Below are 13,286 nucleotides of genomic sequence, written 5' to 3'. Positions count from 1 at the left end.
AGCGATGAATATGTATATTGATTTTACAATGATGTGTTTTTTTTTAAATTTTTAAACTGTCATCACCTTTTAGGACAGTAAAAATGCTTAGATTTTTTTCAACAGTATCTTTTCTGATAGAAAAATGAATACTTTGGGAGGGTCTAAATTCTAAATAAAAATCCTTATAGTGTTTGAAAGCGCTGGAAAAAGAAAAGAAAAATTAAGAAAAACGGGAATTTTTACGCAAAGATGGTTTTCGAAAAAAATCGATTTTGGTTTTTGGTATAACTCTACAACAAATGACCGTAGATACATGAAAATTTTACTGTTTGTTTATATTAGCATTTTATATACACATGTATATCATATGCTTATTTTATAAACTCCTATACTTGATAAATTTTCAAAATATTTTAACGTGTTTTGAACTGTTTACGGGCAATTTAAAAATTGTTTTCTAAACATTTCAACAAAATTTTATTTGTTGGGCCAAAAAGCATCAAAGTTTATTACAAAGCTCCTGATATATTGCTTAAATAGCAGTGTAAAAATACAAAAGCATATTTTTTTTTTATATGTACCTATTTAAAGTTCAATTTTTGACAATATTTATCAAATTTAATATTAAAAAGTAGGTAGTTAAAACTATACGGCACAGCGATATCCACTTACCCACCTTTTTTCCTTATTTTTTTTAGTTTTTACCACGTTTTTGAAAATAACTCAATTTTTTTATTTCTACCCTCCCCCCACCTCAAAAAAAAATACTAGATTAATTTTCCTATCAGCAAAAAGATGCTGGAGTAGAAAATCGGAGACCAACATTGTTTTGCTCCGATCAAAATCTTAAAAAATAATTTAAATAATAAAATAGAAGCTACCTATGTATGTTATTACTTATTAACTTCAAACGTTATAAGAATGTACCTGAACATTGTACCTATACATACATGTTAAATAAATAATAAATATAATTTAAGTTAACGCAATTTTTTTCATAAAATATTGGGTGGATGGGTGGTTAGAATAAAATCTTTGCTCCTTGTTTGAAAATACTTCAAAATAGTTCGCCTCGCCACTGCCTATCACCATTGACTTTATAATATATTCATAGTATTTACTATTTATAGTATATTATAAAATCAATGCTATTACCTATATATTATTATATATTAACTGAGAACCTTGGTATAGAAACATATCTATATGCTAAATGGTTGATAGACTTATATGGTCATCCTAGATCAGTGCTTATTTTCTTTAAACTTTAAACGTTTATGGTAAAAGTTTAAATACTTAAATTTTAATACTATTATTAATATTTCTCAAAAGTATCTTAAAACATTAATTTACTATGCATTTTAATAATTTATCTGTGTGAAATAGTACATGTAATTTTAGTATATACCTAATTTAGAAAAAACAATTAATAGTTTTGATTAAGGGGGCCTTGACAGTTTTTCATTAAATCTAGGGAGCCTCATATAAAAAAATTTGAGAAGCACTGTACTAGATTATACCGTAGGTAATATATCTAAATATATATAACTATCTGTCCCGGTAAAAGATCATGTTTGTAATGTTGCATTTCAATTTAAAAACTTCATATATATTTTTCAAACATTTTTTGTAGTTATTGAAGAAATATATAAATAACATTTTTGACAAAGGTTGGTTGCTCAATACACAGTCAAATATTAACCAAATATATCATAACGCATTATGTCAAAAGAAGAATGATATTCACTTGCAAAAGAAAAAAATTAGCAAGTTGCTAAAAACAAGAAAACACCAAAAAAACTAAATAATTTTGTCAAAATTATTTTGAAGCTTATAAGATAACTATTATTGAATAATATTATAATATAAATAATATACCTAATCATAAAATAAAATATGCAAAATATTTTAAACATGTTTTTAGAGTTTTTATGAGCACTAGAAAATAATACTCCATTCTACCAGACTACTGTTAAAATTAGGAGCAGAACCATAATAGTTTGAATTTAATTTAAAGATTTTAAGAAGGATGCAAATATCCAAAGAAGTGACTTAATTATACATCATATTTTATAATTGATGTCTACTCGATAAAAAATATTGCAAATGATTAAAATGCAAATGTCATGTATAATTACAGGCTCCAATTTATTGTGCCAACTCGATTAAAAAAAAACTTTTTATTATTCAATGTTTTTGTAAATACTAATTTGAAATTTCAATTAAAAAAAAATAGCATTTTAATTCTTAATTTTTAAGACATTTTGCATTTAACAGTATGAATACACAGGCCTTCATAGGACAGGAAGCGCGCTCTGTTGACTATAGTATAGTGGTAATATTTTCAATCAAGAGTGTATACGTATAGGGGTCCAGAGCACGATTAAGATATACTAAGATATCTTTAATCGTGGTCCAGAGTGACGACACCAATATCAATACACCTTGCACAGAAAAAATTAAATTAAATTGTTGACCCGTTGATTAATATTATCAGCTATGAATAATAAATATTATCAAGGGAAGAACTCTACTGACCTCAACAGTTACTACGTCATCTACTTTCTAAAATGTTGAATGGGTAATTATATGCATAAGGTGTATTATATATATATTTATAATATTATTATCTTAGATAGATATCATCTATGATTTTTATAAATATTGTGTATTATGGTATCACGAAGTTACTGCTAATACCCCACTGTTACCTATAGTATCGCAGCACAATAGTGAAGTATTAATTATTATTTAATATTATTACCTAACTATAACATTTTAATCAAGGTTTTAAAGTTTTATTGTTTTGTTGATGAAGTATTAATTGAACAGTGGACTAACGAGTTCTGGGTTACTACTAACTTAAAGATATGTCATGGCTCATAGACTTGGCCGGTAAAGCTGAACATTATCTGGATAAAATCGACCAGAACACAGCGGTTGTTTTACAACATCAAAAGGAAAAGCCACTGAAAGATGTTTTCAAGTATTTTTTTGGATTCAGTACATTTATTTAATAAAATATGCACATATCAGTATGTCCTAATAGTAAGGTTATTTTTTTTCTTTTAAGAACACCGGTATCGGAAAATGTGTCGATTGAAATTGAAAATAAACCCATCACGTCTGTACCCAGTTCTCCTGCCACGAAGTCCTTAATCAAGAAACCTAAAAGTGATTCTCGTATATCAGATGAGCATCTATTGCAGTATTTAAATAGTCATGATTCAACGATCCAATCCCAGGTTTGTTTTATGGCTATTAATTTATTATTTGAATCTAACAGTAAGTAATTACACTTAGTATGATGGTCAATCTACTACTTACATCGATAATTCAATTGATCCAATATCCAAACCGTTGACCGAGGAAAATCATATGTTAAAAAATGAAATAAGAACGTTAAATAATGAAATGTCATTATTGCAATACAAGTTGAAAACTGCAGATAAAGGTAATTAATTTTACCGGTGAATTTCCATTTTATATTCATTTTTTATTATACAATATTCCTGCTTACAGATATTAATCAAATATCAATGGAACTTGAAGTGAATAAAAGACATTCCGCTAATTTGGAAAAGGAACTGCAGGAAGCACATATTCAATTACGAAATGCTCAAGATGTAATGTTCCGGTTGAAAGAAAAATCTAAAACCCGAGATTCAGTTACTGGGGAAAATAATTTAGTTTCTGACAATAATTTAGTACATGAAAACCAAATTTTACAAAACGAAATATCAACGCTACTCAAAATGTAAACCTAGTAACTATTATTAATAATATTTTAATAATTATTTATTATGTACAAAATGTGTTAAGCCTTGTTCACACGGTGACACTAATAATATTGTGTGTCGTGACACCTAGTGTTGGTATATTTAATATGTTGAATATTGCGACACTGGTGTCATGCAACTGTCGCTGTATGAATGAGGCCTTATTTCAAATTCAATTTGATATATAAAATTAAAATATTGTAACATTGTGCAGAATTGAGGTGAATGAATTAAGGATAAATGATTTAACCTCAGAAAAATTAAATTTGGAAATGGCACTTAATAATATACAATTTGAAAATAAAAACACTGTTAAAAAGGAAATATTAACAAACTTATCTAATGAATGCAATACAATGACTACGTTCACCAAAACAAATTTGAACAATGTTGCCCTAAAATTAAAAGAATGTTTGAATGATTTAGAAATTGTTAATAGACAAGCAACTGCTGATCAAGGGTAACAATTATTATTTAATTTTTTGTCAATAATAACACTATTATCTTATACATTTTTAAATGTTTAAGGGCTTTAAGCACTTCAGAATTAGAACGCTCAGACATATTAACCAAATTAAATGCCATGAAGAGTAATTTACTCTCTATTGATTGTGGTTTACAGAAGTCACTACACGATCTTAGTGGTTTTAAAGAACGACTTGCAAATATTGATTTAGAATCGTTTACAGATGATAGTTGTAATAATCATGCAGACATAACTAATGGTCAGGGAGTAATGAATGAGCAGATGTTATCACTTAAAAAGGCTGTGGCATGTAAACAAGCTGAACTAGAACAAGTATTAGCTGAAAATAATTCAATGGCAATAAGAATTGAGAGTTTAGAGGTATGATTTAAGAACAATATTTATGACAATAACTTTTTAATATCCTATTTGAATAACTATTCTTAAATAATTTTAGACAAGATTGAAAAAAGAATCAAATGTAATAATCAATGTTAATGATACGGATGATGGTAAGAATGTGTTTGCTAATAATATTGTCGTTATGATTATGCAACATATATTTTGATTTTAGCTAAAGCCAAAGTGCCTCATTTCATGTTAGAAAAAGCATTTGATACTAGTGTAGCAAGAGGAGTTAAACGAGCTTATACCAGCCTAGATTCATTTGGTTTAAGAACAGGAATGTATTTACGACGATATCCACTATTAAGAACTATATTATTTGTTTATGTGGTGAGTATTTTTCAATATAAATTACTGTCTACTTAATAAAATTGGAATGGTTTTTATTTTAGTTTATATATAATTGAGTAAATAAAAATATTTTGTGGCATCTATTGTATATTATGATATACAATATTACAGCATTTTTAGCTTCATGACTTAAATTTTGAATATTAATCAAAAATATTTGAATAATTTAAATGAAAAATACAAATTAAACTATTTCTGTCATGCAATATTTATTAACAGTTTAAAAGCACAAGATATTGTCAACAATAATAACAAATGAATAATAAACAGCTTTGATTAATTCATATTTTCTATTTACACTTTACAATTTAACATAATTATTAATACTTCTGTACAAATACAGAAATACAGAAATATTTTTGTTTCTAAAATGTATATTAAAAATATTATATGGGTGTTTTATATTGTATTATATTTTAATAGAAATGTTCATGTTACTTTGAAGTTAATATAAAAAAAAAACTGTCAAGTGGCCATGTTGTCTTCGTCTGACAAACATAGCAAACTTGCATTTAGCTGAATCCATTTGTCTTGTTAGTTTTAATATAACAGTAAATTGACCTAATATCAAACTTAAAGATCATTTACTGTGTTTGAACTTTTGTTTTTTATGAAATTTTATTTTAAGACTTTTAGTTAAAATATTTTAAGATTGAATATCTTATGTAAGATATTAGGGAAATACTAAATTTATTGTAATATTAAAACCAACAACACAAAATGTATTCTGATGATTGCTGAACGCAAATTTAACTTATTTTAAGATGGAGATAACACATGCTACCTGTATGATCCTCTTAACCAATTTTAATAGGCATATAGTATTGAAAATATTTTGTTACTGAGTTTGTTGTAATTGCTTTTAAAATATATATACCTATATTACCTATATTAATATATGCAACCAATTTTTCAGGTGATACTTCATTTGTGGGTGATGTTGATACTATTCTCTTATACTCCAGAAACCAATTAAAATTGCCTTTATATTTTATTATTACTGCAAACATCTGTATAATATTCAAGTACTCAAGTGATTCAACACTTATATTATATTATTTAAATGTTATAATATTAACTATACCTATTGTTTCTATTTTATTTTTATTTTTGAATATCATTTATTTAGAATTATATATCAAGGAACAGTTTTATTAATTTATTTTTTTTATTTACAATATTTCTATCCTTACATACTTATCATAATAATACTAAATCAGTTATCCCCATATCCAATTACGCTATAAAATTTACCAATAATATTATTTTTTTAAGTAACATTAACACATTACAATATTATACAGACATCAAATAAATTATAATATATTATACAATGATACCATTTGTTCACTTATATATGACAGCTTATTAATTATATCGAATATAGTGAGGCTCTGAAAATATAAATAAAACAATAATCATTTTTACATTATTGTTATAATAACCCCCGATCAAGCCTTTTATACTTGTCAATTAGTTCCGTACAAGAGAATAACAATTTCAAACTTAATTTTGGATGATATGCAAGTCGGAAACTGATGTAGGTATGATTGTCTAAAGTCTAAGTTATCAGTGTTGTCATTGTATTATACATTTTTCTTTGGTGGTATGTTTCAATTTGGTTTGATTGTCATTCTTACTTTCCTGTGGGTCATATTGGTATAACATATTTTTTTGGTAAATTTTGTATGTATTGATAAGTGTAATACAATTTTAAAGCAAAAAAAAAAAAACAAATACATTCAATTAGGTCTTTCTTAAAATATTCACATAATTATACTAAGTACATCTTAATTTTTACTTAAATAAATAATAATATTATTATACATAATAATATACTTTTTATAATTTTTCTCTTTAAATTCCAAACTATATAATAAATAATAAATTGTCTTAACAAAAGATTTAGAACAATATACATAAGAGTACACTCTGACTTGTGTTTATATTTTTATAATATGTTATTTATTCAGTTTTAAAAACAATCTAAACCGTAATGAACAAGAAATAATATCAAAATGTGGTATTATTTTATCAAACATTTAAAAAAATAAAAGTACAAATTGATAGCGTGCGACAACAGAAATAAAACGACGAGGGTTACACAACTTCAGGTCCATTTAGATTGAACAGTATACAAACGGACTATACTTGGTATTTCTGGATCACACAATTCCACAACTATGTATTTTTGCATTTTTGTATTTTTACATCTTTCGAGGTAACTTCCATACTCACAACCATTTTTTTCTTTTATTATTTAAAATTATTTAAGAATAAGACGTATATTAAGTATATAGGTAGTAGGTACCATATACAATATTGAAAATTGGAATTTAATGATTAAATCCCAGGAGTAGCTACGGCCAAGACGGCGATGCACCTATCAGAATATCCTAACTTATAAATGCTCATTGGTATTTGGTTTATTACACATTTAGTTCAGTCTAGATTATTAAATAGTAATACAAAATAATTTAGCAATTAAAATGTAATTTGTTCGTTATAAATATCACTGGTACGCGCGTATAGTAGTGTTGGACGATATTTGTCTCTACCCGATGTTTCTACAACATAAATATACCTATGTACAGTTTATTATAGACCACAATTATATTTAATACTTACAGTACTAACAGTTTTTTTACTAACAGTTAACACCGTCGCATGGTATAAACTATAATAATTATAATATAAACGAATACCTATACTAACCTACTACTACTAATAATAATAATAACATTTAAATGAATACCTAATTAAATAAAATTATAATATAATCGACCTATATATACAATAATTCCTTATCTTATGTGCGAGTGGTATGTGTGTGTGTGTGTGTGTTGTCTGTTTTACCGAAATTAGACTAAAAATCAGCTCGATGTGACTGCAGTGACATTTTTCTCCTTCTCTTCCTCCTCATCATATAGGTACGGTGATGACAAACTATTATTCCTCAGCAGCGGCTGATCTGACGTTCCTCTGCCTTTGTCTGTTCTGAAACTGCACCACTTTCCGGTGCAATGCCGACAACTTGTGCTCCAATATTTGGTTGTGGTGAAACAGCGTCATCGTCTGGATGGCAACTAGCAACAGGGCTTGTCTCTTGCGTATGGCGTTCATTTGCTCTTCGGTTACCGCTGCCACCGCCTCCACGTCCGATGATGAGGGTGATCCGTTATCCCGTCGCAGTAATCTCTTCATGTCATCCGGCTACAACAACATAAAACCCATAGTTAATACATTTATATGGGTACTGGCCACTGGGCATTGTATGTTATTTTGGTACCTATACAAGTATTTTAAATTAAGACGCATATACCCCGTGTATGTCATACCTTGAGGCTTGAGCACTTACCCCTGTTGCCCAAATAAGATAGTGTTAACTGGGATAAGTACTAGTACCATTAGTAGGTATATAAGTATTATAACTTATAACATAATTATAATTTATAATAATTTCAAATTTCACAAACTAGTGTAAAAAAAATGTATTATTTATATTTAATACATTCAATTTTTGTAATTTTTACTAAGTACAAATATTAATTGACGTCAAATTGTATCGAATTTAAAATGAGTTAATGATTAAAATTAAAATTTCAAAGATCAAAGCTCAAAATTATAAAAAAACCATCTTCGAAAAACTGTCCCTCTTCTTGGGAACTAAATCACCCACTGTTGAACTATATATATTATATTATATATATATATATATTGAACTTAATTTTTATTTTAAATTACCTACTTAGATATCAGTTGTCAGTTGTCACGTAGAACTTAGCTATTGAATAAAGTACAGATGCAGCCTACCCACAACCAAAAAAATAGGTTAATTTTGTTGTCACTCTGAAGTTGTTCTTTATAAGTAGGTACCTAGGTATAAAGAGGCTTTATTATAGGACCCACCATCAGTTGCGTAGCCAGGATTATGAAATGGGGGGGGGGGGTGTTTTAAGTACAGATTAAAACCCAGTTTTTACAGTTTTCGTATATAAATAAATTTAGGGTCCAGGACTTGACTTGTTGCACTAAAAATTATCAAAATAAGCAGTCAAAATTCTCAAAATATGCTTAAATATAATATGTACTTTGTAGCAACATTTTTATATTACTTTTGAAAAATCATAAAACTTATTGAATTTAGGTAATAAAAAACTAAAAAATAAGTAGGTATATAAACCTAGTAAATAATTAAATAAATAACAACTTATTTTTTAAAAATACTGGCATACAATACTACCTAGGTTAATAAAATAAGCGATAACGAATAACGTGATATGCGAACACTGTGATAAACGAATACGTATCTACTGATGTTCATTTCTTCGTACAATCTACAATTTAGATGTCAATTATAATTTAAACACAGTTTTGTCATAAAGAGACTTATGAAATCTTACATATGCAAACATAGGGCCAACTGTAGCCAAGCTCCACCAACAACTTTAAAAGCCCTCCACCCTTTTTACTTAAACATTTATTTAAAATTTAATTAATTTTTTTAATCCTATATTCAATTTTATAATAGTATGGTATTAGGCTTAGGTCTCCCCAAATCTCAAAATTATCGCCTATTCTACCTAACCAATCATAATATTTTTTAAGATATTTTTCTATGTTAACCAAATATAATTTTTCCCGACAATTGTATGTACATTTAAGTTAAAAAATACACAAATGTGCAAATTCAAACTTTGTATTTAATTTCGCCATTTCATAAGACAAATTTATAACTTGCAAGCAGTCCCGAACCATATAAACAATATATTTATTAGGAGGGAAAATGTCAATGGAGGGGGTGAGGGGTTAAACACCCAAACCCCCCCCTGGCTACGCTAGTGCCCACCATAACCAAATTCTAGATCCGCGAACTGCCACTGATTTCATACCATGTGGCATGTTCCTATAAATAATAAATTGTGTAAACATGTTTATATTTTAAATATAATATTAAATTATATTCCTCACTGTATAGTTGTATATAAAATATAGTTAAGTTGTACTAGTTATAGTATCTATTGGCTATTGTGAATATTATAATGAACTATTAATAAGTAATGTACAAATTATCAAGGTTGAAAATTTACCTTTAATGCTGAAGCGTAGGAGGTATTTCTTTTATTGCTAAACGTTGAATTGCGATTCCTTAGACAAGGGGTCCATTGATGGTTAGTTCGAACATCTGAAAATAAAAATATTTTTCATTTCACAATATTCTTTATCTTCTTTCATTCATAGTATTAATTAATGGTACTCATAACTTAAAAGTAAAAGGTATGATGTTCTCTTAGTTTTTTGAAATTCATTATACTATAATACTATAATACTATAATTAAGCTGTCGAGTGTCTGTAGGCTACTAGGCTGTAGCCATATGAATATTTTACAATGTTTTAATGGTTAATAGGAGGTGAAGTGATTAATGAATTACATTTTCTTAAAAAAACCTAATGAAATTTAAAAAAAAAAACGAGTTAAATAAGTTGACAGATGCCAGATAAATGATGATTCTTTCTATTATTTCCGCCGTAGTCCCATTGTTCAAAATTAACCCTAGATTAATAGAGTGTAAACCACTAGCGACTGATTCGTATACCAGATTTTGGATTTTCAAAGATTACAACTATTTCAATCAACAAATTAATAGGTACCTATAGTGTATGTTGTACGAGAGTTTTTGTATAGGTTTTATTCAATTAAGTGATAATTCTTTGACTATAGGGAAACAAAGTAATTAATAGATTCATTTTCTGGTTCCCTTTTAGTACCGTCAAATATTTAACGATAAAGAAATAATAATAAAATCTAGGAACTGTTCTTCATTTTTGTTTTTTTATGAACTGTATTTCTATATATTACCCATTTAATTTTAAATTCATTCGTATTAGTAGATAAATACTGATTATTTGGTTGCGGTATTTTTAAGTTAAATTAATATCTTATAATACTATAATAATAGACAAATAAAATTATTGTTGATAAGTTGAATAATAAGACAAAATTATTTATATGAGTATAGGCGCATTTAGAAAGTAAGACTGTGGGGAGAGAAAAACATTCTTCCACTCCCCTAATAAAAAACATCAGGAACCTAAAACAAAATACAATTTTATAAAATTTAAAAAATAATAAATGAGATCGTTTAATAGTGGCCAGCTATAAATATAGTAGGTGCCTTTAAAAATATAGATATTATATTGTCGCCACCATAATTTATATATTATGGTGTTATCAGTTTTCAGCGATGATGAGTAATTTGTAGCCGGTAGATAATTCATAATATTATTACAAATCCAAGTGTATGCTAAACAATATATGTCAACAATATACAATTGAATAATTGTTGCATTATATATTTATATTGTACACACACGCGCGTTTCATATTACTATGTACCATATACATACGTCATATGCAACTATGCAACTACACGCATTATATACCACATACGTCATGCTACTACCTATGCAATTACCTACAAATAACATTATTATTATGTACGTCATGAGTTTTAAATAATAATAAATTATGCACGATAAGAATGGAATGAGGTAGGGTGCAAAATAATGAAAATATAGAGTATTTACAATTTTATTTTTAGACGAAACTTCTCTTCCCCGCTAATATTTTAAACGCGTAAAACGATTTTATTTATTAAGCCATTAGTCCAATCAAGATGGATTTACATATCCATTTAGAGACCATTACTAGATTAATGCGTATCAACATTTTGAGAAAAATGGTCTGAAAAATTACAACAATAGTTATAGGTTGTCTGGTTGTAAATTTAAAATAGAATTTAATATTATAATTATATTCCTACTCGCACTACTACAGTGTACTACACATGTGTCAAGAAACAAGAGGAAAATAGTAGTGGTTTTGAATTGATAACAATTAAAAATAGGATGAAAAATGCTTGAAGGTTTTCAAAATCAAAATAACAAATTTAAACATAATTATAATATGTGGGTATATTATTAATTCATGGTACAAGTAGGTTGTAGATATCCACCATTAAATATACCTAGGTACTAAGCTTTCTGTGTATGATTTGTATTTATTTTATTATTTTACAGTTAGCCTAGATAAATATTCAAATGTTTGAAACTACATTCATCCCAGTTCATCATCTAATTTTTTTTGTTCTGTAGTGCATACTAATCGTGATAAGTATTACAATACTTGAACTGTAATCAGTTTACTGACGCATTTAAAAACTATACATTTGAAGAAAATAATTTATGTAAGCCAATTGTTAGGATACTATATTGTTAAATTTATATTGTTGTCATTTTTCAAGAATAATAGTGCATACTTATGAAAACAACATCTTCCTAAAATAGATGATATTCGTAAATGTATAATGTAATATATTATAAAGTACCTACTGAGTACTGGCTACACTTACTATATGTCTTTGTCGATTGAACCTGACGTGTTTGATGGGGCAAAATGAATTATTTTTTGTGTATTATAAATATTTTTAAATTTTGCTATTTTGCCAACAGACAAAAAAAACAGGTGCTCGAGGCCTACGTTTGGGATAATTTAAATATCTAACTTCAAAATATGTTTTGACACAAAATTGTTTTAGGATATATTTTATGGTAAACTTAAAAACTATTTGATATACGTAGGTATTATTTATTTATATTTATTTATTTCAGCCAAATCAATTACATAATAATATCTAGCTGATACGAATATTATCTGAGCTTTTATCTGGTATATGGAGTTTATCGATATTGCAATTCGTTTTATCGTCAGTTTTTAAATAATGTATACGTATCACGTATACATAATGATGTAAAAATACAGTATTTTATTTTATTTTTGTATTATACCGTATTAATCGAATTATACCCTGTATTATAGGTACTTATACGTGTATTACATTTTGTATAATGATGTTGTATTTAAGTATGGTATAATAATTTTTTGTATTATACCGTATTATATACATTTTATACGGTATAAAAATAAAAACTTGTAGATATGCAAATTTGAAATTACATATAAAATTTAAACTTGATTACACAATCATTGTCCATTTCCCATTTGAAAAATGAATCTTATTAATAAAAATTAATACAATTATATAAATAAAAATTTGTTCATTAAGCAAAATGCATAAAATGCCGAATGTTAATTTGTTTTTATAAAATTAATTAATTAAGAGGGCTGCAGCAGATGAAAAATAAGTGACTTTTAGACCAATAAGCTAGACAAAACTGGAAGAATTTGGTTTGACAGAATTTAATTTTGAAAACGGATTATGATTGATCAACAAGTTTACTA

General features: G+C 26.9%; 2 protein-coding genes across 4 annotated transcripts in view; one reads left to right on the top strand and one right to left on the bottom strand.

The window, feature by feature from the left end:
* The first annotated feature begins 2,387 nt into the window (after nt 1-2,387).
* On the top strand, nt 2,388-6,141 carry LOC100166575 (golgin-84). 3 transcript variants are annotated; one of them, XM_016808200.2, is made up of 11 exons: nt 2,422-2,563; nt 2,622-2,719; nt 2,801-2,968; nt 3,056-3,227; nt 3,286-3,436; nt 3,505-3,739; nt 3,976-4,221; nt 4,290-4,608; nt 4,685-4,739; nt 4,802-4,962; nt 5,900-6,141. In XM_016808200.2, exons 3-11 carry the CDS (start codon nt 2,853-2,855, stop codon nt 5,957-5,959), a joined length of 1,515 nt encoding a protein of 504 aa, XP_016663689.1. In that variant the 5' UTR covers nt 2,422-2,563; nt 2,622-2,719; nt 2,801-2,852; the 3' UTR covers nt 5,960-6,141. The 3 variants fall into 3 exon arrangements, with proteins under 3 accessions (XP_008187745.1, XP_016663689.1, XP_008187743.1); XM_008189521.3 differs by having other exon boundaries at nt 2,618-2,719; XM_008189523.3 differs by lacking the exon at nt 2,622-2,719 and having other exon boundaries at nt 2,388-2,563.
* Nucleotides 6,142-6,290: 149 nt separating this feature from the next.
* Nucleotides 6,291-13,286, bottom strand: part of LOC100163859 — a 29,012-nt gene continuing 22,016 nt past the window's right edge. The window contains exons 3-4 of the mRNA XM_001951276.5: nt 10,074-10,168; nt 6,291-8,196 (exon numbers count right to left, since the gene is read on the bottom strand). Coding sequence (XP_001951311.2) covers nt 7,933-8,196; nt 10,074-10,168 — 359 coding nt within the window. The 3' untranslated portion in view covers nt 6,291-7,932. The remainder of the gene's footprint in view (nt 8,197-10,073; nt 10,169-13,286) is intronic.

This window comes from Acyrthosiphon pisum, chromosome A1, assembly GCF_005508785.2.
Source record: "Acyrthosiphon pisum isolate AL4f chromosome A1, pea_aphid_22Mar2018_4r6ur, whole genome shotgun sequence".
In the NCBI taxonomy this organism is placed as follows: domain Eukaryota; kingdom Metazoa; phylum Arthropoda; class Insecta; order Hemiptera; family Aphididae; genus Acyrthosiphon; species Acyrthosiphon pisum.
This window is presented reverse-complemented; position numbering and strand designations above follow the sequence as displayed.

Bases quoted from the DNA above. Each gene is read 5' to 3' on its own strand.
- LOC100166575 (XM_008189523.3), top strand. From the start codon at position 2,853: ATGTCATGGCTCATAGACTTGGCCGGTAAAGCTGAACATTATCTGGAT. The intron at 3,437-3,504 runs GTAATTAATTTT...TCCTGCTTACAG, and splicing joins GTTGAAAACTGCAGATAAAG to ATATTAATCAAATATCAATG. The intron at 4,222-4,289 runs GTAACAATTATT...TAAATGTTTAAG, and splicing joins CAAGCAACTGCTGATCAAGG to GGCTTTAAGCACTTCAGAAT.